Genomic DNA, 25,926 nt, shown 5'->3' with positions numbered 1-25,926 from the left:
GGAGAAGGATGATGTGCTTATTCACCTTTCGTTTTATTCTCCATTCTGAAACGTGGCTACTCACACAGTGCACCCACCAGGAAATATGTCTGGCACTAATGAGTGTACACTCCAGTGAAAGACATATGCCTTCTACCAGCTTTTTAATATCTTGTCTTGACTGAGTGTTATTGCCGCCGTTCTGCATCATTGGCTGAATTTATTTCATCATGATCCTTTTCATCGATCCCTGGAATGAAGGCAAAAATAAAGATATATATTCACATAATAGGGTCTCCGGAGAATATAATTTCCACATATTTTTGGAAAGATTAGCAGAATTAAATTTCATACTCTTCATTCATTAATTTCCCTCTGCGTTTAAATATGTTTCACAGCATGAATGTTTCAGTTTAGTATTATTATTTGCTATATTAGGTACATTTAGCAGGCACTTTTATCCAAAATGTGTTTCAAATGTATATATTTTTTATTATTTTATTATTATTATTTATTACATTTTGAAACCATGTGTGTTCCCTGGGACATGAATGATATTGAAGGGATAGTTCTCCCATTTCCCTATCCTCAAGTTGTTCCAAACCTGTATGAATTTCTTTCTTCTGCTGAACATAAAATAAGGTATTTTGAAGAATGTTGGTAATCAAACATTTGTTGGGTCCCATTGACTTCCATACTATGGAGAAAAAAAATGATGGAGTGAGAAAATGATAAAAGAATTTCCATTTTTGGGTGAACTGTCCCTATAAATTGTGTGGCTTATTGAGCAGAACTCTGATGTTACTGTTGTAAGGGCTTTAATTCATGATTTGTATGGACGATGATAAATTGGGCAAAAAAGATCCAATAGATTTGCATCAATTAAGGGTCCCAAATCATATCTAGGAATGATAGAAAATTATAGAAATTTGATGGGCTTTTTTGGGGATAGTAAGCAACCACCTGGCAATGTCCTGACTCCTGACAACCATCCACACCATCATCTAGCACCACCATCTAGCATCATGCAAAGGCACCAGTTACAATTTCTTCAGAAGTTCAGAGTCTTTTAGATGTGAGCAAAACAGGGAGTGTTGTGATAATACAATAAATACAACAGCAATAAAAAACTTAGACAATAGATCATGTTAAAACTGTAGATATTAGCTCTATATATCTTATTTATGGCTCTGTGATAGAGACTATCATTCACTGAAATATGCCTGAAATTCCAGAATATTGTGTTTTCTCTTTTCTCTTGGGTGAAACGATGTTAATCTGGCGTGCGTCTATATCAGGACCACCGCTCTGTCAAACAGTAATCACCCCGCACTACCGTCGCTCTGGGCCAGAGTGCACTGAACCACTAATGTGAGATCGTACACCTCATTAAAACTGCCAGCGAAATATTTATCTGCCACAGCCGAGGGGAAGTGATTCCAGAGTGGCGTATATGAGTATGTCGTCCTCCGGCGTCAATGATGGCATGTTTTTTTTACGCTCTACTCAGCCATTCAATTAATGATGCTAATTACATTAATTTGACATAGTCAAGAATCCGATGGAAGGTATTGACTAAATAGACGCTCCTTATTAGGGTAGGCAAGCAGATAATATTTCTCTCAGGACTTGCATATTGTTCTTCACTATTTGCAATCTGTTCCTCACATTGCTTATATTTACACATTTACATTTATACATCCAAACCACTTGAATTCAAGTTTAGTCAACTTGAAATGCAAAGTTCTACTAATTGACAACTTGGGTATTTGAGTTGACTAAACTTAAAATTTCAAGGCAACATAAACACTTTAAGGTGAAACAACAGTGTGTGTTTTATATATATATATATATATATACATACATACATATACATACACATACACACACACACACACACACACACACACACACACACACACACACACACACACACATATATATATATATATATATATATTATATATATATACATACATACATACATACATACATATATAATATATATATATAGATTGTAGGGAGAATTGTAGGGCGGGCATGTTATATATATATATATATATATATATATATATATATATATATATATATATATATATATATATATATATATATATATATATATAAAATAAATTATTATTATTAATTTGTCAAATCTATTTTAATTGAATAAGTATAATTCAAGTGGTCTTTCTGAAATATTGGTACTGTCAAGATTAGATTTGTGATTGACTATGACTGAACTTTTTCTTCTGCTGTTCACAGGTCAGTGAGAACGCAAAGCAGGACTTGAAAGATGGTCTTGCTCTCTACAACACAGACAACAACATTGGGCTGAGAAATGCCTGGAATATCATCCAAGCTGAGGTACTCTTTGTGAAATTATGATTATGTTGAGAATTTTGAAAATATGTCTCTTAATATACACCGCAATATCTGGAACTTAATCTAGCCTGGTTATTAATTAAATGTATCATTGTCCCCCTGCCCGACAGTGGAAGTGTTGTGGAGTAACCGGGTACACAGATTGGCACGAGGCTCTGAAAGAAAAGGTGGTTCCCGACCGCTGCTGTCAAGAGCATTATCAGGAGTGTGGCCGCAACTCCACCAACATGTTCTGGACACGGGTGAGTGAACACCTGCACTTAAACCAATGACAATGTTGTTATAGTTCCTTGACTTTAATAGCCTTGACATTTGAAGTGTATATACACATATACTGCATTTCAAATGCATGACTTTCATTTTTAATCATCCTCATTTTGAATACATTTGGATTGTTAATCTTATATCCATTAAAGAACATTTCTGAATTGAGGCAGGATGAAAGAAAGGACTGGAGGTAATAATTGAGATTATTTCTTTTTATCTTTCTCTGTTCTGCCCTTGAAAAGAGTTATTATTAATGAATGAAAGGCGGTAAAAGCCATAGATTTAAGACATCTCTGTAAGGTAGCAGCTCTAAGTGCGCCTGTAAAGAGCCAGAGTCATGTACCTTTATGTATTAATTCTCACTTTTGGACACTAGGGGGATGATTTACTAAACAGGGCAAATTAGCGTGAGAGCGCAATTCCAAAAAAGCGCCTATGTAAATGGAAAGTTCTGCTTGCGCACATTAAGGAACACAGACACAGCCGTATCATTTCCATAATGACCTACCAGGAGCCGCGCAGATTAGCGTCTGTTTTAAGACATGCTTATTTTGGGCGTTAAACAATGGCACAAATACCAGTAAATTGACAAATGCAAACCTTAGTAAATCACCTTGCGTGATTCATTTAAGTACTCTCTTCAAATAAATGTTGCGTCTCGAAGGGAAACTCCTACAAATGCATCTGCAATAAGGTCAGCCGCAAAAATAACTGTGCCCACGCCTTTTCAGCGCTAATTTTTCATTGCGTGTCTTTAGTCAATCCTGACAGTTGTTTTTTAATGCCAAAAGAGGGTTTATTCTTAACAGCTCAAGCCCTAGATGCGTTTGTCTTTCCTATGGGAGTTGATTTAACTCATGAAAACTGATTTTAAAGTTTAAATGAGATTGTAGGGAGGGGCAATGGTCTCTTGAGGGAATATTTTTGTGTCATTGACAGTGCTGTAATGTACATCAGTAGCTGATGTTACATGTCAAATTGTCACACTGTCTTTCTACAGCTTTTAAGTTACCACAGAGGTACTTATGGAGTGAGATGAGACAATTACATTTAGTGAATCCTCAATGTTTTTTCCATTAATGCAGAACAAGAAAGTTTGTGAAACAAAACAAAATTTCAAATGTCACGATTTCCAATCCGTTGCCTTCTAGAGAGCGAATTACACGAGGACACATTTGTAGTAAAGTTAGCCTGAAAACATTTGCCGTTTAATTGTTACATTTATCTTCAGCCCCAGAAGTTAAACAGCTTAGCCAACATAAATTGTTTTAAATTCATAGAACGAGTAATTAGCGAAAAAAAAAAACGGAAAAAAAAAGTGACATAAGACTGTTTGCACAAAGAGTTTTGCCATATCTGAAGGTATTATATAGCATTGCTACCACAGTTTTCGGTTGTGCTGGAAATTGATTTTCTTTTCAGTACCTTAGTATGACAAGCATCCCACAACACCGCCAACTCAAAGCTGTTTTGTCTTTTTTCCGCATAGCCACCAGTAGATCGCTGAATGTGCTTTTTTTCCCCCAGTGACTACGCGTTGAAAATGCAGCCGCAGCAGTCGCTCGCTCTCTCATGCATGCACTCAAATGAATTCCACTGCTGCTGGAGTTCAGCTCATTTTCTCTCAATCAGAATTAACAACTAGCAAATTAGAACGTGAAACATACACAATCTGTTTGTATTAGTGCTTTCACCCAGAAGATCTTGTGACATCTTGTGTCTTTTCTTGTCTTCCAGGGCTGCTACGAGAAAGTTGAAGAGTGGCTTGAAGATAATAAGCACCTACTCGGAACCATCGGCATGTGTATCTTGGTAGTTCAGGTAAGATTGTGTGTGCTGGTGTGTTTGCCATCACTCAGTATGTCAAACGCAGTGGTGATAATGAGCGTGCCTGTCTCGTCTGGTTCTGCTGAAACAGTGAAGCACATGTATGGAGACCCACAGACAGCTCAGAAGAAAACGGGCGAACTGCTCATTAGGGCTCGCTGATACGCGGTAATATAGAAAGTGAAAGTCTGTCAGTCCCACATGATGTCTTGCATTGGTTCATTATAACCCTAGAAAAAGCATGAATTCGATGTATTTGATTATCAATGCAGCCAGGTCTAATATGTACATTCTGTGGAGGTGCTTTGCATTAATGTTAGACTCAAGATTTTTCATGGAACTTGGCCGAGACATATTAAGGATAGTCCAAACTCCTGCTTAGACAGTTTGTTTGACTTTATAATTTGGCAATTTTGCCACTTTTAAAGTTAGCAAACTCAATTTAAGAGTATCTCTTAACAGTTTCACAATTTTACACGACCGTCAAAAGTTTACATCAGGTTTACTCTCATTAATTGCAAGGTAGAAATACGAAACATTGGATTAGCCAAGATGGTCTCTCGGTTAATCCACGAGTTCTCTTAAACCCGTGGTCTGTAATTACCTGCAGTTTATTGAGGATAATAGCACAAAGGGGTCTTTACAAAGTACTTTTCTCAGGATGGACTAAGAGGTGACCGCTGACCTGTAAGCAAACAATTGCCACCTAATCCTCCTCACGGGCTGAGCTAGGGCAAATGTCACAAGTGATTTGCTTAGATCTCATCCAGCAAAACCCAGCCAAATCTGGTTATTAGTCACTAAAATGTGTGCTCTGTAAGTGCTTTGTTTTTTTCAATTATTTGTGGGATTTCTAAAAAAAATCCCAATTCATATATACCATTCAAAGTAATGATGCACCAATGCTGATACCGAATGCTCCAGCAGACCTCAACGCTAAGGATTTTTTTTTCTACTGGCCCGGTTGGGCTAGTGGTTACATTTTTTAGATACCAGTGAAACATCACAATTTTCAAGTACAGAAATTGAATAAAGTCATCAAATGTAAAATAACACTACATAGTCTTTAATGTCCAAATTAAATATTAATCCTTATCAAAGTTGCTAAAGTCAATCAGTCAAGAGCAGTGGGTGATTTTCTTTTTGTATTTTGTTGTTAGATGAACATTGAGCAGTAGGGTTATTAGGCTGCTGTCACTTTAGGATCTGCACATATCCAACATACTGTTACACACGCGTTTTCTGTTTTCTTCATACTGTTTCGCTTAGCAACTCACGAACAGCAGTTATGCGTGAATATTGAATTTGTTTAATATTCTGTTAATTAGATACATTTACTTAATAGACATCCTTCTCTTATATATCAATCCTGCTCTGTGTTTGCGCTGTTGTCTGTGTTTCTTTTTTACGGGCACTGTATACTGTACACTTTGTGGTATCGGTTTTTGTTATCAGAGTACAGTATCTGGTGCATCCCTAGTTATTACTGTAATTTTTGATCAAATAGAACCCAAACCTTTGAATAGTATATAAGTTAGAACATCAGTTCCAAGTTACATTGCCCAAAAAGCTTTATAAAAACATGGTACTCCTTTAGTGTACTGTAGTTCTTTCTCTGAAAAATGCATGGATTCTGAAAGGAATAATTTCCTTACATTTTTCGAACACAGTGCATATCTGGTTGTCAGACGTTGCTAGTGGCCTAGGCTTCTCCAGCAGTCTCACACTGACGTCTGTGTGAGAGTCTGCCAAGATTTACAGTTCAGTGTCTGTGTCAATTTATAGTGTAAAGAAGAAGCGATGTGATACCTTTAAAGCTCAAAGATGTGAGAAAATCAGATTTAATCCACACACCGAGTCTGTTGCCGCCTCCTGTTCTGTTCTGCAGCTTTAAGATAATTGCTGTGGAAAGTCGACCACCGCTGTGCGTTTGATGTATCAGGATAGATCTAAAAATGAACTTTAAAGAGTCAGTAGGCCTATATTTGCAAGACATTTCCGTTTACCTCCATGGCACTATGTATCTTCACAATTTTTTATTTTATTTTTTTACAAAATGATGTCAATTTTCCCAAGAAGGTCTATAATACTAGCATCTGATCTGTTTGCTTCCATCTTTACTTACTGGACTTTTTTTTTTTTTTAAACACGTCAAACACCTGGGACCTCATTTATAAAATGTTTGCGTAGAAACCACCCTACATTTGATCTTATGATAATTTCTCAAATTTGCGTACATGTGAATCAGAAAAAAAGTGCATACACCTCTCTTCCAGATGTGAAATTTATAAATCACAAATGATCGTGGTTTCAGATCTCCGCCTTGTAAACGACCCTTAATTAATGTTATTAACATATAAAAGAGCACCAGTCAACGTCCAAATGCTTTACTTAAGATTGGCGAGCAGCAAGAATTGCTTAGAATTCCAAATACCTGCAGTAATCCGACTCTCTGCCGCAAGGAAAAGTGCGTACATCTTCTTAGACCCTGACGTGGTACTAAGCACTTTTCCTCGTCAAAGACCGTTTTTTAAATATGAACATTGGCATTGATTTTAGCATACACACACTCTAAACACACAAGTTCAAACACTGATTGGCTGATGGCACCACACGAAGACAGTCCCAAACCATTCACAAGTAACTGCAACTGTCATGAGCTGTGACATCAAAGGCATTTCATGGTTTTAAGAGCCCTTCAGAAAAAATTGCCCAATGGCTAAAAAATATTTTATTATATAAAGAAAAAAAACAACAACAAAAAAACAAAAATGGAAAATAAACAAACGGCAAGTGGCAAAACATCTACAATAATTAAAAAGAAAAAAGTTTTTTTTTAAATGCTATGTGTTACTGGCAAAAACACCAATTTACAATAAGGTTACTTTTTTAACATTATTAAATGCATTAGGTGTCATAATGTTCAATATTTGTACAACATTTATTAATCTTGGTTGTTAATTTCTACATTTACTTTTTTATAACAAGGTGAATAAATAAATTTATAAATTAATGTAATGTGTGTATTTTAAACAAACATATCATATTTATAATATGAAATGAATCCTTATATTTTATACATTTCATGCATTCGGTGTTAGATACTGACCCCTACATTTTCTGGTGTTGATCAGGAGCACATCCAATGTTTTGTCTCAATTCAACCAAGCCATCCCGTGTTTGCTGACATAAAGCTCATGCGTGTCATTAACCTTTACATTTGGATTTTGTCATTTCAGCTCTTGGGGATGGCCTTTTCCATGACACTGTTCCATCAGATCCACAGAAGCGGGAAGAAGTATGATGCCTAACGCGGCCGTTTCTCAAGGGAGGAGACCATTATGGGACAGACTCTGGAGGACAGCTCCTCCTCTTGTATCTAACTTCCACCACTGGCCAGCCCCTCTTCAAATTATTCCCCAGCTTAAACCTTACCATCCTGTATAAACTTCAGTCATGGTCTGTCTCTCTTCCACTCTTTCTCCCCCATCTGCTCATCTGCCAAAGAGACCTGGGGACAGAGAGGAATGAGAAGACCAACTGTTGGCCAGCATCCTCCCCATGAGGCCTCTGACTTTCTCCATCTCCTCTAGAACCTTTATTTTACGCTTGAACTAACTAACGTTTGCAGGAAGGAGAATAATGAGGACAAACTGCGTGGCTTCACTAATACGTAAATTGCCCAACATACAGAGCGATGAGAAAACATCAGACTGGAATCCTTTGGGGTGGGACGAATTTAAAAAGCATCGCTCATTATCACCTCCATCTACAGTGTAAATGACAAACAGCTCCATTTTAGCATGATGCAGTTTTGTACGAGACAGAAAACTTTGTCATTTTTGGCTCAAGACTTTTGTTTTTATAAGTCACTTTGCCCCAGCCCCATAATTGTCATTTTTTTGCACCTAATGATTGGAAGAAGGCGGTACAAGTATTCTGACTTCAGCGAGGTATGACCAGGAATCTGACTTTGTCTTTGTATGTTGCTACACAAGCTTGTGTTTAAAAAAATGTGTGATTTGAGGATGCATCGAAACGTTTCGAAAGTTTCACCCTGATGAGAACCATCACAAACTAATGTCAGTATAATACATCAAATAGGGACTGTTTTGCCATATACAGATCTGATTACCCAGCCACCCACATAGGCCTACCTGCAAAAACATCCTCTTTGTTAACCACTAGAAGGTAATTTTAACTGAACGGCAACTAAAACTCTGTAGCATTGACAATGAAGTGCAGTTTGTATGGAAGAAATGGGGGAAGGTTACAAGTAAGTAGACCCAAGCATGTTTAAAATGCAGAGCTTTGTGAGTTTGACCATTTCCCCACGTTTTGCTCAATATATCCAAGTCTATACCCCAAATAACGTTGAGACAGAGCCTAATAGCGCATATTCCACCTTGTTCATGTTTGCACATTTCTCCAGGACAGTAATATTTATGTTTTTGGCAGACTTAACATTTGGCAGTTCAACCAAAAATGAAAATCTGTCATCATTTACTCGCCATCATGTTTTCCAAACCTGAAGGACTTTCGTTTTTGCGTGGAACACAAAAGGAAAAAATAGGGAAAAGTTGTGATTGCATATGCTTTAGACTTAGACTTAGTGCTAGTGCTCGTTTCCTCAACAGTCGGATTCAGAAAACTTGGAATATGTTGTATAAGTTTTCTGAATCTGGCTGTTGAGGAACATTTGAGGCTGTTGAGGCTGTTGCAGATCTCATTTCTGCTTACAGTATACATATCCAAACTTGGAGCATAAAGTTTGGAGCAGGTTTGATGTAATTGATGCTTCTTGAGTGTCTCATAACTGAATGTAACTCACAAACTTTTAATAAGCTAGTGCGATTCTGCGGAAGGCAAGATGGATTGAAATGTGGTCATTTATAAAACGTAGTGATTGATGGGCGTTCTAATTCTGCAGAAATCTTCGGACCTTTCTGAGGAGTTCTGTGGGCACGTATTACATGTGGGCCAGCCAGATAATGACTTAAATTGGTGGTCTGTTCTCCTTTTGTGTCCCACGGAAGAAAACCATAGGGTACAGAATGACATGAGCTGACAGAAATTTCCTTTTGAATGAACTGTTTCTTTCAAGTAGGAAGCTTGAAGTCTACTACTAATGCTAACCCAACAGAACTATGAACATAGTTTCAATACTGCGTCATTACAATATATAAAGGCACACTATGCAGTTTCCGTTTTTCTCTGGTGTACTTGTATTTAACGTTACTGTCGTAAATACCACTCAAACAGAGCCGTCGTTTTCTTTTCCTTGACTCTTCCGACCGCGCTTTCTTCGTTTTCTTCGTCGACTCTGCCATGATTCACATCTGAAATGCGTGCTAGTGTCTTCCATAGAGGCTGCTTCATATGTTGTTGATGTATGTGCCGTCGTGCCGTAAAGCAAGCCGTGATTCTCGCAAGATTTGACGTGGCGCCACCTCTCAAACCTGCATTGCTGGATTTGACAGCGGCGTCAAATGATTCGCCCTACTACGAGTTCGTTTACCATCAAAATGATTTCGAAGCTTTTATATTAAGGTACAAATCTTGCATAGTGTGCCTTTAACACATACAGTACAGAGCAAAAAAAAAGATCCAAATACAAGCACAGTTGTAGTGTTGGTTAGACTGTAATCCTCCAAACTATAATTCATCTTGAGAAAGAGTGTCTGCAGTGTTTCTGTTTCCGCACACCTCAGCTTTATAGCCTGTGTTATTTTTCTGTCTCTCTCTGCTTTTTTCTGTCTCCATCTGTCTTTTGGTTTCAAGAATCAGGTTGGAATGGTTACATTCCTGCTGAATGAAGTGATAATGCTTCTGTATCACATAGCCTAAAGGGACACGGTTCAAAAGAAATGGATTTTGGAGTTAAAGTGTGTATACCAGCAGACAGTTTTTAGGGGTTTAAAATCACTGAGCAGTAGATCGGGCGTGATGATGGCTGCGAAAGTGGGGTCATGTGACGGTCTCCAATCGAGACTGTCACTGAGACTACCCCTTAAGAGCCTGGCACGTGCACATCCTTTATGTTTGACCGAGAGGGACGTAATAGAGCACTTGAGATGGAGAGAAGAATAATTACACCGATCATCCCATCAAACACTCACTGACACACAATCTTTGTTTACTGCATTTAAGAAAGATTGCTTTCTGTAGAACAGTTGGGACCAGAAGCGACGGCTACTTCTAACGTTCATCATCTGTTGAAATGAAGGGAAAAGAGTGAGTGCTCGATGAGTGTAGAAACTCTGTCACTGTACAACTGCTGCTATAAGAGCCACTTGTGCTTGTTACGATAGTGGAGAAGGTAAAAGAATGAGAAACAGCTGACTCAACCTCACTCACTTCTCTGCCTGGAAGCTTTTAAAGTCAACATGAAACAAAAAATGACCCTAATCTTTTTTTTCTTTTCTTTTTCTTTTTTTGTGGCTATGTGTATCCACATATACTGTATTATTTCAAATAATCACTTAAGTATTGTTTTTGGCCATGGGTTATTATAATTACTGTCATAGGTAATGCAGCCATTCTTAAATCTAATAGTAAAATCATTCATTCAAAGGAATAGTTCACCCCAAAAATTTAAAGTTCCAGACCCTTCATCTTCAGAATACAAATGACGATCTTTTTAATGAAATCTGAGAGCTTTCTGTCACTCCATTGAGAGCTACACAACTACCACTTTCAAGCGCCAGAAAGGTATCATTACAATGATCCATGCGACTCCAATGGTTTAACCTCAATTTTATGTAGTGACATGGGTGTTTTATTTGCGCAAAAAACACATAATTTACCACTTTATTTACAAAATATCAATCTTTAACGCGCACACATGGATAACTTTGATGATGTATTTACTACCTTTCTGGGGCTTGAAAGTGGTAGTTGCGTAGGCTGTCAATGGAAAGACAAAAAAACTCTCCGATTTCATCAAAAAGATCTTCATTTGTGTTCCGAAGATGAACGAAAGTCTTACGGGTTTGGAAAGATATGAGGGTGAGTAATTAATGATATGATTTTCTTTTTTGGGTGAACTAACCCTTTAATGCTGGTTGACTAAAAAAGGTTACAAATAACAATAGATTTGGAAAAAGGTGCATTATTGTTGGGATACATCAAGACAGAACTTTCAGGATTGGCTCCATCCTAGTTTACAATAATACAGTCAATTCCATATGGATAAAGTATTAGTCACAATATACATTTATTTTAATCAAAGAACACACTGTTTTACTACTAGACGTGTCATATTACTGATGTAAAATGGGTTATCAAGGCTGTTTCCTGTTGGCTTTAAAGGATGTGTGTTATTTATGAGGCATTTGTATCTGGAGGATTGAAACCTACAGCATTTTTCAATTAGTACCGCATGTTCACCATCACTAGCAATTCGAAACCGTACAAACAAATTCTCTGATATTCAAGTTTGGCTGCAGTAGGCCACAGTCAACATTATTACCATCATAAATGAAAATGTTTTTGTGTTATGCCTGGTGGTCTGGCTTCAAGAACACCACAGAGTTAGTCAATATTAGGTCTGCACTGATGCGCGCCATCTGCTCAGTGTACTATCTCTAACCCCACCACGCTAAACTTCATGACGTGTTCCAGCCCTCTTATCTGACTGATATACAAACTTAAGCCACACAATTGCATCCTGTGAACTAATCCCACATGTTTGCTTTCCAAGGTTAGGAATTGTTTGACAATATTTTATTTTTTTTGGTCCTTGTTTCAATGTTTTTAATTTTTGAAAGATGTCTTTAAACCCATCTCTCTTCTTTTACAAAGAAAGTATATACCCACGTATATACAATACCCATTTTTTCCTTTATATTTTTCCACTGTTATAGGCTACATTGTATATTTAAATCTGAAATTCAAGTTGAATCATATGTTGAGATGTTAGTGTTGTATGTTAGTATCATCAACAGCAGTTTGGCATTAGCAATTTTCATTTTTACTTTTTAAAAAAAAAAAATCTATTTTGTAATGCATTTGTGTCAAGCTAATGCGTGTAAACATTTCAGTACAGATCATCTCATAAACCGTTGCAAATGTGTTTGACATCTGGGGCATATCTGTTTAATATGCAATGGAAATATTGCTATTTGCTAACTGTCTAAATGTGTCTGTCAAATATCTAAAGGTGCAACAGAATCTAGTGTTTGATACTCCAACACAAGGGTTGTAATGTCATTTTTAGTTGTTCTTTTTTGTACATTGCTCATTGTTTTATTTTGTCATTGTTTTGTATAATATTTTCGTCACTAACTGATTTCAAGGGTGTGCTAAACATTAATTGATAAAAAATGTTTGCATTATATATAAACCTTTAGTTTTTCTAAATGTTTTTTTTCTTTTTCTTTGCCTCTTCTATTGCCACATTAGAATTAATTTATGTTGGGTTTTCATAATTAAACAGATGTGTGTGGATACTATCATACAGCACATACAAATTCACATTATAGTTTCTAGAAATTGTAAAGTAGAATTTTTCATTGTTGTTAATGAAGTTCATTAACTATTATTTGCCCAATACTAAAGAATTATTTTCAAGGCATGGTCTCTCTCTACAATTGATCATATTGAAGATTGAAAAATGCATACCTCCAGAACATCTAAGAACATTCTTGCACACCCGTGCCATCTGATTGTATATTTTGAGATATTTTTTCAACAGTCGTTGAAACTAATTTTGTACCCATTCAGTGTGTATTCATTTTTCCATTTTCTTTAGTTTTTGTACGTATTAATTCAAGAACCTAAGTTGTAGATCTGAATTACATGTTGCCATTCGTTGGTACTGAATTGTGAGATTTTTATCAACAGTGTTGCAAGGACATGGAAGCTTTTTATTGGTGATCTACAGTAAATGACCACAGCACAACTAATATAATTATTGAAAAATGTTTCCCATTAACTGACACTGCCATAAAATTATCTATTAATCTGGTGTGCTTTGGGCTTAAAAAAAAGGGATCTAATAAGTAATTCAGTTCTATAATCGCTGTCATATCTGTATTTTTGTACTGCCATCCTAGCCACCGCCAGTAAGCTGCATATACTGTACAAGCTGTAGAAACGTATGCTCTTGATTGACGTGTTTAATGTAGTCCTGGTGAGTGGCAGTTATCAGATATCTTGTGAACCCGGATTTGTCCTGTGGAGTATTTTGCTACATGTAAAGCACTATAAATATATTAGGTGGTGCACTAAATTGCATTCTTTAAATCCTACTATTTTTTAAATAAAGAAACGTGTGTTGCCAAACCCCTGTGAGAATGTTGTTTATTGCCTTTTGTACTCTTTTGCAGAACACTTTAGCAGAATATGGGCCATTTTACAAAGATTGCATTGTCTTTCTCATTTAATTCAAGATTAAAACTAAAATTAAAACTAAGATAGTATCATAATATTTCCAAATAAATTGATCAAAAATATAGCGTAAATAGCATAAAAGTTCTGTTGTTAGCCATAATACAGTCAGATAACTATATGTGACCCTGGATCACAAAACCAGTCACATGTTGCACCGGTATATTTGGCAGTAGCCAACAAAACATTGTACACAGATTTTCAAATAGTTGTATCTCGGCCAAATATTGTCCAATCCTAACAACCCATACATCAATAAAAAGCTTATTTATTCAGCTTTCATATGATGTATACATCTCAATTTCAGAAAATTGACCCATGTGACTGGTTTTGTGGTCCAAGGTCACATATGGTCAAAATAAATAAAAATAATAAAAGTCGACTATGCAAAGTGCTTCTTTCATACAGAAAGTTTTGTATCAGCCCTATAAAAAAGTCATTAGACATTATAGATCAATACTCTTGGTCAGGTCAATACTCTTATAGCTACAGTACATTTTAAAAGCTGAGTAGCATCTGAATATGGTAATACGAGTATTATGATAGAAAATTATACAAAGGCTGCAATTATTGTGGATGGAGGGCGGAAACAAACAAATCAATGTCTTGGATCTCATAAACTACACTGGTTTGTCTCCAAACTTTCAAAGAAAAAAAGAAGAAAAAAAAAACCTTTCATGGCCTGTAGCAATAAACCTGTGAGAAAGACTCTCAACAACCCGATTGATTGTCCTTCGCCTCTCAGGAATAAAGGATTCAATGAGCTTTACCGATGCAGACCAGAGAAACAGCAGAGCTCCCGCTGGGAAAAGGCAGTCAGACAACCAGCAGAGTCCACACTACTCCTGAAACTACAGTTTCATGATGGGTCATTTATATTTAGAACAGCTTTCCAGCAGTAGAGAAGTGCTTGTGCTGCCTGCCCTGGTTTCCCAGACCTTGATCTACCAAGAGTCTCGCAGAAGCCCTGCTAATAAAGTCATCACTTTGAAGCAGCGAGCGGGCAGGTGACTGATTCACTGAAGTCTCAAGGTTTCTTTTTCTTTCTCAAAGTGTGTTTATTACCTTAGACAGAGGGGAATATTGTTGAAACTAAACCCTGGAAAAGCCCTGTCTGTTTTGCCTAACTGCAAATTCTTGTCCACACTGGCGATAGAAAACAATGGAACGGAGCTTTTCAAAGCAGGCAGCTTTTATTGAACGTGGTGCTCTGGCCATTTCGACAGACACTAAACTATGCGGCAAGTCAGTCCACATGTACAGCTGTTGCAGTCCATTTTGGGCAACAGTTTAGCTGCGGACTGAAACCTATAGGCTACATAGTGGATGGCATTGCTGAATTTTTTTTTTAATCGTCTTCAGCCTCTAAAAATCTGTTAGAATGGATAGGCAGATGAGCCTTACCAGGACGGAAATGTTCTCTTTCGTCAACCCTTGGATTCGGTACTTCCTGTTCTTCTTCAGCTTTTTATTCTGGGTAAGTAAGGCCTTCTGACACCAACTTCCAAAATGGGTTCGGTTGAGGGACATGATATTTCCAGGCTGCAGAACATAAGCTCTTTGGCCAGCTTTGAAATGAATAAAACAGGGGGTGTAATTTAGACTCGCTGTCGCAATTGTTCTGCTGCAACCGTAATGTTTTCTACAACAAGACTCGTTTCAGAACACTCTATTTGCATACAATTGTAAGGAACTTCATAGCTATGAAAAGTGTAAAAATGCCATTCTTTAGAATGTAATCTCAGAATATGATGCAGCGGAAGGCTTGAATCCCCCAAAGAAACGTGCAATCAAAACCAAAGCATCTGTTCTCATTCTCCTCTTCTGTTCGTAGGGTTTGTGGTGTGTTTTATCAGTGCATTGACTGTGATACAGTGTGCCTGGATCTGCCATTCAAAATAAAAAACTGCTCACACTGCATTACCTCACATTATGCTTTCATTCAGGACTCTCAGGCTTCCTGTAAACTTCCCACTGGATCTAATGCACAGGTTTAAAACACAAAATGTACCATGAATGGAAAAAAAAAGACGTCTACATAAACCTTACTGAACATTCTCCTTCATACAGCTGGGATAGGCTACTACACTGTTTTTTTTTGTTTTTTTTTGGTGCTTTTTTATTGATCTTGGGGAAAGTTTTTTTATTTTTTTTAAAGAAATTAATATTTGTATTCAGTAAGGATGCATTACATTTATCAAAAGTGACAGTAAAGACATTCATAATGACACAAAAGGTTATTTTTTTATTTTTATTTTTTTTACCAGCAATGCCAACAGGGTCTCAGGACCAGCCTATTGCTCAGAGACTGTTATATTTCATATAACTCCAGGAATGCAGTCTTTGTTTAAAAAAATAATAATTATAAAAGTAATAATGTATGTGGAGAAACCAATACAGTCGTGGTCAGAATTATTGGCACCCTTTGTAAATATGATCAAAGGCTGTGGAAATATAAATGCATTGTTAAACCTTTTGATCTTTAATTTAAAAGAGAAAAAAAAAATCACAAATCAAACCTTTCGTTGAAGTAAAACAAATGAATGTGGGGGGAAAATAACATATGAAATTCTTCTTTTTTTTTTTTTTATATACAATAGCACAATTATTGGCACCCCTAGAAATTCTTATGAGTGAAATATATCTGAAGTATATTCCCCTTCATTTATACTATTTTAAACACACCAGGGTGACTAGGAACATGACATTGTCCAGCCATGGCTTACTGTTTCACAAAAAGTATAAATATAAGGTAACACAAAGGCCAAATTCCATTAATCATCAAAAGAATTTCATCAAAGAATATAGTGCTGATGTGCAGCAAAAGATTGTTGAGATTCACAAAATAGAAAGTGGCTTTAAGAAAAATAGCTAAAGCATTGAAAATGTTCATTTCCACCACCAGGGCAATAATTAAGAAGTTCCAATCAACACGAAACACTATGAATCTGCCTGGACGTGTGTCTGCATTGTCTTAATGCATGATGAAGAGGATAGTTTGAGTGGCCAAAGACTCTCCAAGGATCATCAAATAGATGAGTCTTGTCTATATCACCAATAGATGACTTGACTTGACTATATCACCACAAGTTGTTTGGGAGAGTTTTTTAAAGAAAAATCCTCTGCTCTCATCCAAAAGCAAACTCCAGCATATTCAGTTGTCAGACACTGCTGGAAATTCAAATTGGACCGGATTCAATGGTCAGATGAAACTAAAGAAAGAAAAGCTTTTTGCCAGCAAACCGCACACAGGGATAAAAAGGGTCCACATACTGTATGTACGATTAAATAAACTGCTGGATCTTTAATGTCGAGGGCCTTTTTTTCTCTTCTGCTGGAGTTCCAGGACATCTTATTCAGAGACATGGCAAAGTCAAATATTAACAGATAAAATCTGTTAAAATCCAGGGTGGTGGTGGCGCAATGGATAAGACACATGCCTTTGGTGTGAGAGACCCGGGTTCGAATCCACTGTGAGACACCAATGTGTCCCTGAGCAAGACACTTAACCCCTAGTTGCTCCAGAGGCGTGCGACCTCTGACATATATAGCAATTGTACTGTAAGTCGCTTTGAATAAAAGCGTCAGCTAAATGAATAAATGTAAATGTAAAAATCAAAACTTGACCGCCTCTGCTAGAAATCTTATAATCAGCCATGGTTGGATCTTCCATCAAGACAATGATCCAAAACTAACATCAAAATCATCACAAAAAATAGGTCACTGAGCACAAAATGAAGCTTCTGCCATGGCCATCCCAGTCTCCTGAGGATGCACCTGAACCCTATAGAAAGATGAAGAGGAGAGTGTATCAACATGGATCTGGGAATCTGAAGGATCTGGAGAGATTCTGTATGAAGGAATGGTCTCTGATCACTTGTCAGGTGTTCTCCAAACTCTTCAGGCATTATAGGGGAAAACTCAGAGCTGTTATCTTGGCAAAAGGAGGTTGCAAAAAGTATTGAATAAAAGGGTTCCATTAATTGTAGCCAATGTGTATTAAAGAAAAATATATGTATCTGACCTATATGAGTGTGTGTATCTAAAGTGTATAAAGTAACTCTGTTTGTGTAGTTGATTAATTCACGTTATTTATTTATGTTTATTCCTTTTTTTAGGTATTTTCTCTCCTTATTGTAGCCATTGGGGTATATGCCAAAGTTCAAAAAGCGACAGGTATGACAACTATTTTGTTTGCGTTCCTCAGATGTGTGTGGATCAGTTACGAGGTTAAGAGGTTTTCTGTGGGGTTTTTTCTCCACAGACACAGTGCGTGACACGTTCATCATTGATCCTGCTGTGATTCTCATTGTGGTGGGGGTGGTCATGTTCTTCATCACCTTCTGTGGATGCATCGGAGCTATGCGGGAAAATATACGCCTCCTTAAAATTGTGAGCAGAAATTTGATTACTACACATACTTAACATATTTATTCAAAGTGACTTAAAAATAAGGATTACGCTTTAACTTTTTCAGTAATTAAAATATAGCCGTATAAGGAAGACCAGGGCTAGTTGTCACATGGGGTGTATCTTGGGGACTAAAAAGCTATGATATTATATAATATGATACATGTGTCATATTTCAGGGTTATTATGATTATCAAAATTAAAATTGTTAAAAACATTTTTGTTTTTTGAAATAAAGCTGAAATACAATAACATATAAATATAGGTAATTAGATAAAAACTTAAACTAAACAATATTTAAAAATGTTGCCTTGACAACTAATTGAAATAATGGTGCTTTCAAGTCCTCCTGGGAAGTTCGTATTTACAAGTTGGGAAGTCGTGTTTATGACGTCAGGTCACTTTCGGAGGAAAGTCACTTTCCTATGTTTTTTTACTGACAACATGTCCCACATTTGTCTTATTTTTCTCTCTGGGAATGGAAATGTTCGATAACTTTAATAACCCTTTGATAACCCTTAAAATGCATGAATGTTTTGTCAATCATTATTAAGTATTACGGTTTTAAGCGACACGGATCTATGTTTAACACAGATGTGATAATATAAAACTCTCCTGATATTAGAGAAACAATTTCAGAAGAATAAAATAAAGCATATTTTGTTACCTTTTGGAGTTTGGAAGAGTTCAGTTTGAGCAGATGTTTTATACCATCATCACTGTCCTCATCAGAGTTCTTTCCCCAGTACATTCAACATCTGGCTCATATTCGCGATCTCAAACATATTCTCAAAACTATCATTTTCAACATCTTCAAAATCAATATTTTGATCGCTGACAGCTTCTTCAACAGATCTACCATCAAGTGACAGTGACACTAATATTTGATTGCGTTCAGGACTTGCTCTGCACTACATCTCTGAGCCATTTCAAGTTTTGCTGATGATACTTCCTATTCTTTTGTTTTCTGCCTGCGATAACTATGAGTGAAACGTCACTTCATCATTGTGTATCAGACATTGCCACCTTGTGGAATAAAGGTGAATTGCACTTATTCAGTCATCAAAGATTCAATTACTGTTGACAATTAGCATACTTACAGTTACACACCTCGGGTCATTATAGCGACCCAATACAATTCTTTAATTGAAAGTAATTGACAATTGAAAGTGATTGGAAAACAGGCATTCTTTTATAATTTTTATGTTTATAATTAATTGATTGAGGAATACTAAGAAGGTTGATGTCTTACTTTAAAAAATGAATGAGGAGGAGGGTAGTGAATGACGTCCCGGCTCACTAAAGACCCCAGGTATGCGTTAAAGTACAGGTAAAGTGTCAAAAAATAAACCTACACAGCGAAGCACAAAGAGTAGAATGCGTGACAACAAGCCTCAGTATTTTCTGTACATATATCTGCTATTCATCAGTTAAATTTGATCCTTTATTTAAATAGCAGTTACAAACAATGTTCATTTAGTAAGCAAATCTTCTTTCCTGTTCCTCTCTAGTTCTCATTTAGTCTCACCCTGGTCTTTCTTAACCAACTGGCCATTGCAATCCTGGGCTTCTTCTACTCTGACCAGGTGAGCTTTCACTTGAAACCATAGTTTATATGTGTTTTCTGCAGCACTTACATGGAATACAGGCTATCACATGAAGTATTTTACTGTTCCGACTTTCATACACTGAGGGCCGTTAAAGATTAATTCTAACATTAGGCTTCGGCTTTTTTTAGGGAGGGTTAACCTCTTCTAGCAGTCATCTGTCTTTAAGTCCATCTCATGGGATATCAAGTCCATTTAAAAGCAATTCACTATTCACTTCCATTGTTCATCTCACCCGTAACAACAATTCTAGGCTAGCTATAGAGTTTCCTATCGGTCTACTATTTCTTTAATCATTCGAGTGGAATCTTGAAGTTCTACAGTCCAGGAGAAGGTCGTGTGTATTACATCACACTGTACTTCGCAGCACACACCGTTAAACTGGGAGGGCAGTTTAACGATGATGCTTCAAGCATCTTCGCTGCTTAATGATTAAAGAGCTTTGCCACATCAAAGTGGGACCAAATGTTCCGTTTCGTTGGAGGCTTTCTTGGAGTCTTCCTGTTAATGACATTCAGAGGTGCTTGAACATGCCAGCGTTAGAGGAACTGACAGGGGAGAAGGAGCGAGCTCAGGGGGGCCCCAAGAGTTCATTACCACACTAAAGCATATGCTGTTAGAGCCGCCATGGTGAATTAGCGCTGTCGACCTGTTTCCCGTAGCACAATTACATATGCATATACAACCCAGATGTAAGTGTTTGATTTTTAGGTACGTATGGAAATGTATTTGGTGGCTAGATTGTATGAAGTGTCATGTTCACAGACACGCGATGCTCTGGGGAAATTCGTGAAAAAAGCCATTGTGGATTATCGAGATGACCTGGACCTTCAAAACCTAATGGACTACATCCAAAAAGAGGTAGGGGTTTTATTTTGTTCAGACGGTGCGGATTTAAAATGCATCTGGCCATATGTTAAAGCATACCCGGCACCATATGAAGTCATGTGCATTTCTCCAATCAAAAATCAGTATACACTTGCTTTTTTACTGTCAAAATGTTTTGTATTTTTGTGTCAGATATACATTTATGGGTTGCATGTTTTTGAAGTCTCACCAAGGCTTCATTTATTTTAACCAAAATACAGTAAAAGCACTAATATTGTGAAATTTCAAATAACTTTTATTATTATTGTAATATTTCAAAATCTAATTTATTCTGGTGGCAAAGCTGAATTTTCAGCATCATTACTCTAGTCTTCAGTGTCACATGATGAAATAATTTGAATATGCTGATTTGGTTAAAAAACAGGTGTGCTGCCTATTTTTATTTATTTATTTTTTTGGAAACCTTGACACTTTTTTATAGGATTTTTAAAGAACAGTACTTATTTGAATTTTTTTTTTTTTTTTATATCAGTATTTTGATAAATTTAATGCTTCTGAATAAAATTATTAATTTCTTATAATTTCTATATCATCTGGACCAATGCTATGGTACTTTTTGTCATTTACGTAGCTTGTCTCAGCTTGGACATTCTGAGAAAACAAAAGAAGCAACTTTTTCATATTTTTTTGGTCAACTCTGCATATTTTATCCCTAACCATAGTGCTGAGATTGGTAAATATGGTAATGTGAACTCAACACATGCATGGCTCTCAAAATGAGCAACCGTTCTCTTCTACAATGTAGCACAGTATGTTCTCCTGTCTCTTTAGATGATATGCCTTCCTCTTTGTACTCCTCACAATGAAAATTGTCATGGGTCCAGCGGATGGGAGATGAATATGTGGTCTGAGAGACAGTGTCTAAAAATGATATTTTCTCTCTCTTCCTTCCTCGCTGCTCCTTGCAGTTCAAATGCTGTGGCTGGAACAACTACACCGACTGGTCCTGGAACCTCTACTTCAACTGCACCCCGTCAAACCCCAGCACTGAGAGGTGTTCAGTTCCCTTCTCATGCTGCACTCCTCTACCAGAAGAGGTGAGATTAAACCAGCTATACGCAGACCGATCTTTAATTTGCAGTTATGAATAAATTAAAATGGACATACAAATAAGCAGATATGAGATCTGTGTGAAGCGAGGATTCACATGCCGCTTTATGAGTTGCTTTGCACTGGTGCGACTGAAGCTCTAAATCATTATAATTACATTTGAACTTTACAATATTGTTTTATAATACCCTAGTTTCACCCTTTTAAATTTAAAACATTCTCTCAAATGTTCATGGCGGCAATAGATGTACAGTAATGGTTATATTGGGAGAATGAAAATAACACCTACTGTATATCAAGTTTGGAGTCGGTCAAATATTTTAATGTTTTTAAGAAGTCTCTTGTGCTCACCAAGGCAGTATTTATTTAATCAAATACAGTAAAAACAGTAAAATTGTGAAACATTTCACAATACATTTTCATATATTTTAAAATACTTTCAAGTCTCTTCAGAAATTATTATAATATGCTGATTTGATACTAAAGAAGCATTAGTTATTATTATTATTATTAATGTTAAAACCGTTGTGCTGCTTAATATTTTTTTGTGAAAACCATGATACTCTCACGCTGAGTGGCTGTAATGAAGCGCACGGCGATGGAGAATTCAAAACAGTCTTTAATAAACACAATCCAAAGGGAAGATGCAGGAGATAAAGAGACAAAGAGATCAATTGTGCATACGCTGAAATTGGACAGCTAAAGCATACATACAAATGATTTGCTGGAAAGTTTTACTACTACAGCTCATATAGTAGCTCTTTCTAAGTTTCATTAAAAGAAAATTCTAAGAAATAAAAATGTTCACCTAGTGGATGATAAAACCAGTGGGAAACCAGTGGACCCAAGCCACATAAGCTTATAGGACCCAAAACATCATAGAGACTTACTGGTCCATGTTAAAAGAGCCCACCTTCAACTAACCCCCCACCCCCAAATATATCCTAGCAACAGCACAGCAACATGCTAACAACCACTCAGAACGCTTTAGCCACTGCAAAACACAGGCAACCACCTAAAACACTCTAGCATCTAGGTGGCGAGCGTAGCACATGCAGGCAAAAAACCCTGTTAACTGTATGTTATACAGTTCAGTTATACAGTGATCCTTCATTTTGATCCTTTATTTCAACACAATCCCACCCTTTTTGTTCTCAGTCTTTGTAGTGTAGCATTAGCGCAAAGGCAAAGCTGTATTATTTTTCATCTCATCAGCTCAGCAAAACTGTATGCGCTCATTGGTTTATTGCACTCTGCAACAAAGTGCCATGAAAGACGGATTCAGAGTGTCCTTTGGGCCTTCATCTTTAACGATGATGGCCTTCGCCGCTAATTACAACCCCTGTTATAAAAGCTTTGTGAAGTTAAACAGATTGGGTTTACCAAATGTATCAGTAATTCAAAGTTTCAATTTCTACACAGTTGTCATAGCAGCAATTTGAGAAGAATTGATGTGTTCTGAATTGCTGTCTTGCCTCTAAAGGCAGCAAATGACCAAGCGGTGCCATTTTGGCATGACGTCCGAAGCAGCTGCTTGGCTGAAATGCTAAATGTGTGCTTCAGTTCAATCCGTGAGACGTGTCTAAATGCTGATAAGATACTCAAACAGAACATAGATCACCGATATAGAGCGACTCCTTGGCAGACCTAAATATTATGGTCTCTGTTCCCTTGGCAAATGTCTACGGTGATTGCTGGATAAACACTCTCTAAACAGGTCAGAGAGAACGAAATGCAATTCTTTCAAACAAAAACAGAAGGAAATTGAGGAACTATGCTACATTTATGATGCAGAGGGAGAAAAGCTGTTTGGTTTATGTGTTTAATTGTCTTACAGTATTCAAACATGTTGTTTGAAGCAAAAGGAATGACAACAAATTCTGTGATTCATCCAAACAGCTGTTCACATGGAGACAATGGCACTTCTCTATGGCAACATCTGGGCAGATGATATGAAAATGAATCATGGCATTATTAAATGGTGAGCTGTTCAGGGATGCATAACCATCAACGAAAAATATACTTTTGGAAATGCTGTTGAAAGTGGTATTTTATCCCCATTCAGACACAAAAATGATCTTTCACGTGTAGTTTTTTTTTTCAGTTATCAGTGATGAATACTGAAAGCTGTGTAAAATCTCTGTAAAAAGGTCTTTATAATTAGACCACACAATGTTAAGTAAATTCCTGGAGCAAATATTCAATTGAAAACTGCATATGTCTATAGATATGACCCTGACCTGCATTCTACACCAGCAACCCACAAAACAAAAGGGAATTCAACACCCGCAGGATGTCAGAAAGCATGGTGAAATGCTCACACTAAAGTTGTAAAAAGCTGAGGGGGAAATGACTGGCCCTGGCCCATTAGATTACGTAGGACGCAGTCGAGTCGAAAGATCCAGCTGGTCTGGGTAGGTGTCAAAAACTGCCTATGGTTGCAGCATTGAACATGCAAAATACCAGACTAAAGGAACGAGAAAAATCAACAACAACAGAATCAAAAGCACCAAGAACCTGTACAAAGTTACTTAATTTACATGTGCACTTCTTTTCCCGACACTTTTATGCAGTTGCTAATGTGTGCAGGTGTTTTTACTGTGCTAAGGTATTTGGGTGGTTGTTATATGGTTGCTTACTGGCCCAGAATCTCCCCAGATAATATTCTGGTCCCTAGAAATATGCCAAAATATGCATAGTATTAATGGTGGTGCTTATTTGAGCAAAACTACTAATTAATCATGTTTGTATTTGTATACTATGGATTTAAAATGAGATGCATTAAACAAACATGACAAGAATGAGGCTAAAACATTACTGCCCCCTGCTGCTTAAAGACTAGTAACATCTGAGGAGACAAAGCAGTAACGACAAAAACATCTTCTCTTTTACTCTTTCAGACTGTGATCAATACCATGTGTGGCTTTGGGGTTCAGACGCAGAACTATGCGGAGGCCACTAAATCTATCTATCCGGTGGGCTGCGCAGACAGAGCTGTAATATGGATTGAATCTCACCTGATGTTAGTTGGGGCGCTGACTCTGGGTCTCGCTTTACCACAGGTAACGTAATGGTTTCAGTTTCTCAAAACGCATGGGGTCTTCTGATCATGGGTGCTGATTGGTCAGTACAGCAGAAATAAGCATTGTACTGAATAGGGTTACCAGTGCAGCTGTGATGTCAAAACCCGGAAGACTAATTTTCCAGTGGTTCCCTCAAAATTTGAAGGTCGGTGGTATGTTGATGATACTTGGACGTTTTGTTCTTCACAAAATACACACACACACACACACACCCCCAAACATTTTTATCTAGTTACTTACTTTTTTATTTTTTATTTTAAATAAACACAGATTCAAAATTCACATTTTTGAAATGGGTGTGTGTAATTTACCCCATTATAAAAACCCATAGGAAAATCACGAGGAAACCACTGGCGAATTACTCTTCCGAGTTTTGAAGTCATGGCAGCTTTGTTAATCAATATTAACCATTACACATAACTATTGACTATTGCTAAAGCTACACGGTTAAACGTTTGAATTGAACTGAAATAATGAGAAAATACATCATAATGTATGTTTGTGACCTTTTTAATCATTTATATATTTGAGGTATCTTTAGTATCTATTCAGGATAGACAACCTGAATTATACACATACATCCCCTTTTAAGATTGTGGTCCTTTTGAAATGAGTGTATGCTTATTCCATATAATTCAATGTAATGCACTGCATTTCCGTTCATACATTTTTCAGTGGGTGTTGGGCAGAAACTGAAATTATGATCCTCTCTCCACACACACACTGCTGTCCTGACACAATTCTTCGGTTTGATCTATAGATCGCAGGCATCGTTCTGTCTCAGATCCTCATTTCTGAGATCCAGAAAGAGATTGGATCCGTCTTGTAAAGGCAGCGGACAGTCACAGCATACCTGCGGTTCTGCCAAACTCTCTCACACACTGGAGTGAAGCTTCCATTCTGCACCGACTGCTCTCACACTTACAGCACATTTTCTTCTCAGTTTCATTTCACTCTGCCTCGGAGCATTTTCTTATTCATTTTCTATTTTGGTTTACATATTGTTGTTATTTGATAAAAAAGAAAAAAAGGTTTGTTTG

General features: G+C 37.0%; 2 protein-coding genes across 2 annotated transcripts in view; both read left to right on the top strand.

Moving 5' to 3' along the window:
* tspan9a (tetraspanin 9a) overlaps positions 1-9,045 on the top strand; it is an 89,600-nt gene extending 80,555 nt beyond the window's left edge. Inside the window, exons 3-6 of the mRNA XM_082181847.1 lie at positions 2,245-2,346; positions 2,475-2,606; positions 4,369-4,452; positions 7,698-9,045. Coding sequence (XP_082037973.1) covers positions 2,245-2,346; positions 2,475-2,606; positions 4,369-4,452; positions 7,698-7,769 — 390 coding nt within the window. The 3' untranslated portion in view covers positions 7,770-9,045. The remainder of the gene's footprint in view (positions 1-2,244; positions 2,347-2,474; positions 2,607-4,368; positions 4,453-7,697) is intronic.
* A 6,159-nt stretch (positions 9,046-15,204) lies between these two features.
* On the top strand, positions 15,205-25,852 carry tspan33b (tetraspanin 33b). Its single transcript, XM_082181848.1, has 8 exons — positions 15,205-15,325; positions 17,967-18,024; positions 18,113-18,240; positions 19,770-19,844; positions 20,631-20,726; positions 21,662-21,790; positions 24,704-24,865; positions 25,647-25,852. Exons 1-8 carry the CDS (start codon positions 15,230-15,232, stop codon positions 25,713-25,715), a joined length of 813 nt encoding a protein of 270 aa, XP_082037974.1. The 5' UTR covers positions 15,205-15,229; the 3' UTR covers positions 25,716-25,852.
* The last annotated feature ends 74 nt before the right edge of the window (positions 25,853-25,926 follow it).

Source organism: Leuciscus leuciscus, assembly GCF_965113295.1.
Source record: "Leuciscus leuciscus genome assembly, chromosome: 10".
NCBI lineage: Eukaryota > Metazoa > Chordata > Actinopteri > Cypriniformes > Leuciscidae > Leuciscus > Leuciscus leuciscus.
The sequence above is the reverse complement of the archived record's forward strand: the minus strand, read 5'-3'. Positions and strand labels throughout refer to the sequence as shown.

Coding starts and splice junctions, on each gene's coding strand:
- tspan33b (XM_082181848.1), top strand. CDS start 15,230: ATGGATAGGCAGATGAGCCTTACCAGGACGGAAATGTTCTCTTTCGTC. Junction 18,025..18,112: donor CAAAGTTCAAAAAGCGACAG/GTATGACAACTA, acceptor TTTTCTCCACAG/ACACAGTGCGTGACACGTTC. Junction 20,727..21,661: donor TGGACTACATCCAAAAAGAG/GTAGGGGTTTTA, acceptor TGCTCCTTGCAG/TTCAAATGCTGTGGCTGGAA.